Genomic DNA, 1,466 nt, shown 5'->3' with positions numbered 1-1,466 from the left:
TGTAGAGTTGAATTTACGTCACGAGTTGGATTTTCATTTCGTATTTTCGGTGGTTGTTCGGAATCCTACTTCATCTTGTTTTTTTAAATTTTTTATGTTCTTGTACATGTAGAGTCAATAATTTATATTCTTTATGTCATTTTATAGTTAATGTCCTCACCATGGCTAGAAAGGCATTGGATGTCAGCACGACCAGAAAGGCAGTTGATGTCATCACGACCAGAAAGGCAAAAGATTCAAATGTCCTCATCAATGTCAATGTCCTCGTCAATGTCAATGTCCACATCGCGACCAGAAAGGCTGCATTACTATAAAGCACAGTCAGTAAGTAACATTATATTATTTTAAAATGGATGCACACAGATTAGGTGTTGTGAAGTACCATAGCCTGAGTGATAGTGAACCTGCATTGGATGCATAATAGCTATTTAAGTTTTTTGTGCTTTTATACAAAACTGCCAATTTAACTAAGCCATCATACTGATGCCACTTTAGGATTTAATCAAGTTACTAGAAAGACAGAATTACACACAGTCACATCATCACATCTGTAGGAAGTTTTGTTATTAAAATTATATTTTTTTATGTTAACAGAGTCAAAAAATGGCATGTAAATTAGTTTTTAAGTTATTAGTCACTTGATTTGCTAAGTAAAAAAAATGCATTTTGCTTAACAAGTGTTTTCATGTCATTTTCATAGTCAATGTTCTCATCATTGCCAGAAAGTGATGAAATGTTAACAAAATATGATGATGATACAATGGTAACTCAGCTAATAACCACAGTAAGTAAATAAAATACATGTACACATAATAGAAGGTATGGCAGCCATGTATCAACTTCGTCAATAACTTCATTATTGATTTGCTAAGAAATGTAATTTTGTATGTAATTTCCAGTGGCATAAAATTAGCAGATGTTGGGCTGTCAGTAATTCACTCTTTTGTCATTATATAGTCAATGTCTTCATCACTGCCACAAAGGAAACTGAAGTCATCAAGTCACTATGATGATGAGGTGTCTTCTGAGCTAGTAAGTAAATAATTTGTATCTGCACACAATAGAATGTACCATATAAGCTGGTGATAGCAAATCTTCGTTGAAGGCACAATCACTATAAGTTTTTATGACTTTTACAACACTGATCCCATTTTATCTAAACCATAGCCTTTACGTTATAAATAATTTTTAATGCAGACCAAAGAAAGTACATACAGGCCTGACAAGAGTACTACTGCAGTAAGATTAATCATTATTATTCTTATATTACATGTATGTACTTTGAACAGGGACAGGGAGAAGTAAAATGATAATATAACTTAATTGTCAATGGCAATAGAAATGCAGAAATAGCTTATTTAATATTTTTGTTATTTTAGGTATTGTTTTTTATTTAATTTACATGATTAAAATTTAAATGTATTATAACAATAATAATTGTTTGTGTATATATACACAAAGTTAAC

At 31.2% G+C, this 1,466-nt stretch overlaps 1 protein-coding gene across 1 annotated transcript in view; it reads left to right on the top strand.

The window, feature by feature from the left end:
• Positions 1-1,044, top strand: part of LOC109584356 (tankyrase-like) — an 11,103-nt gene extending 10,059 nt beyond the window's left edge. Inside the window, exons 12-13 of the mRNA XM_020000073.1 lie at positions 701-784; positions 958-1,044. Of these exons, the coding sequence (XP_019855632.1) occupies positions 701-784; positions 958-1,044 (171 nt within the window). The remainder of the gene's footprint in view (positions 1-700; positions 785-957) is intronic.
• The last annotated feature ends 422 nt before the right edge of the window (positions 1,045-1,466 follow it).

This window comes from Amphimedon queenslandica, unplaced genomic scaffold, assembly GCF_000090795.2.
Source record: "Amphimedon queenslandica unplaced genomic scaffold, v1.1 AMPQUscaffold_13216, whole genome shotgun sequence".
NCBI lineage: Eukaryota > Metazoa > Porifera > Demospongiae > Haplosclerida > Niphatidae > Amphimedon > Amphimedon queenslandica.
This window is presented reverse-complemented; position numbering and strand designations above follow the sequence as displayed.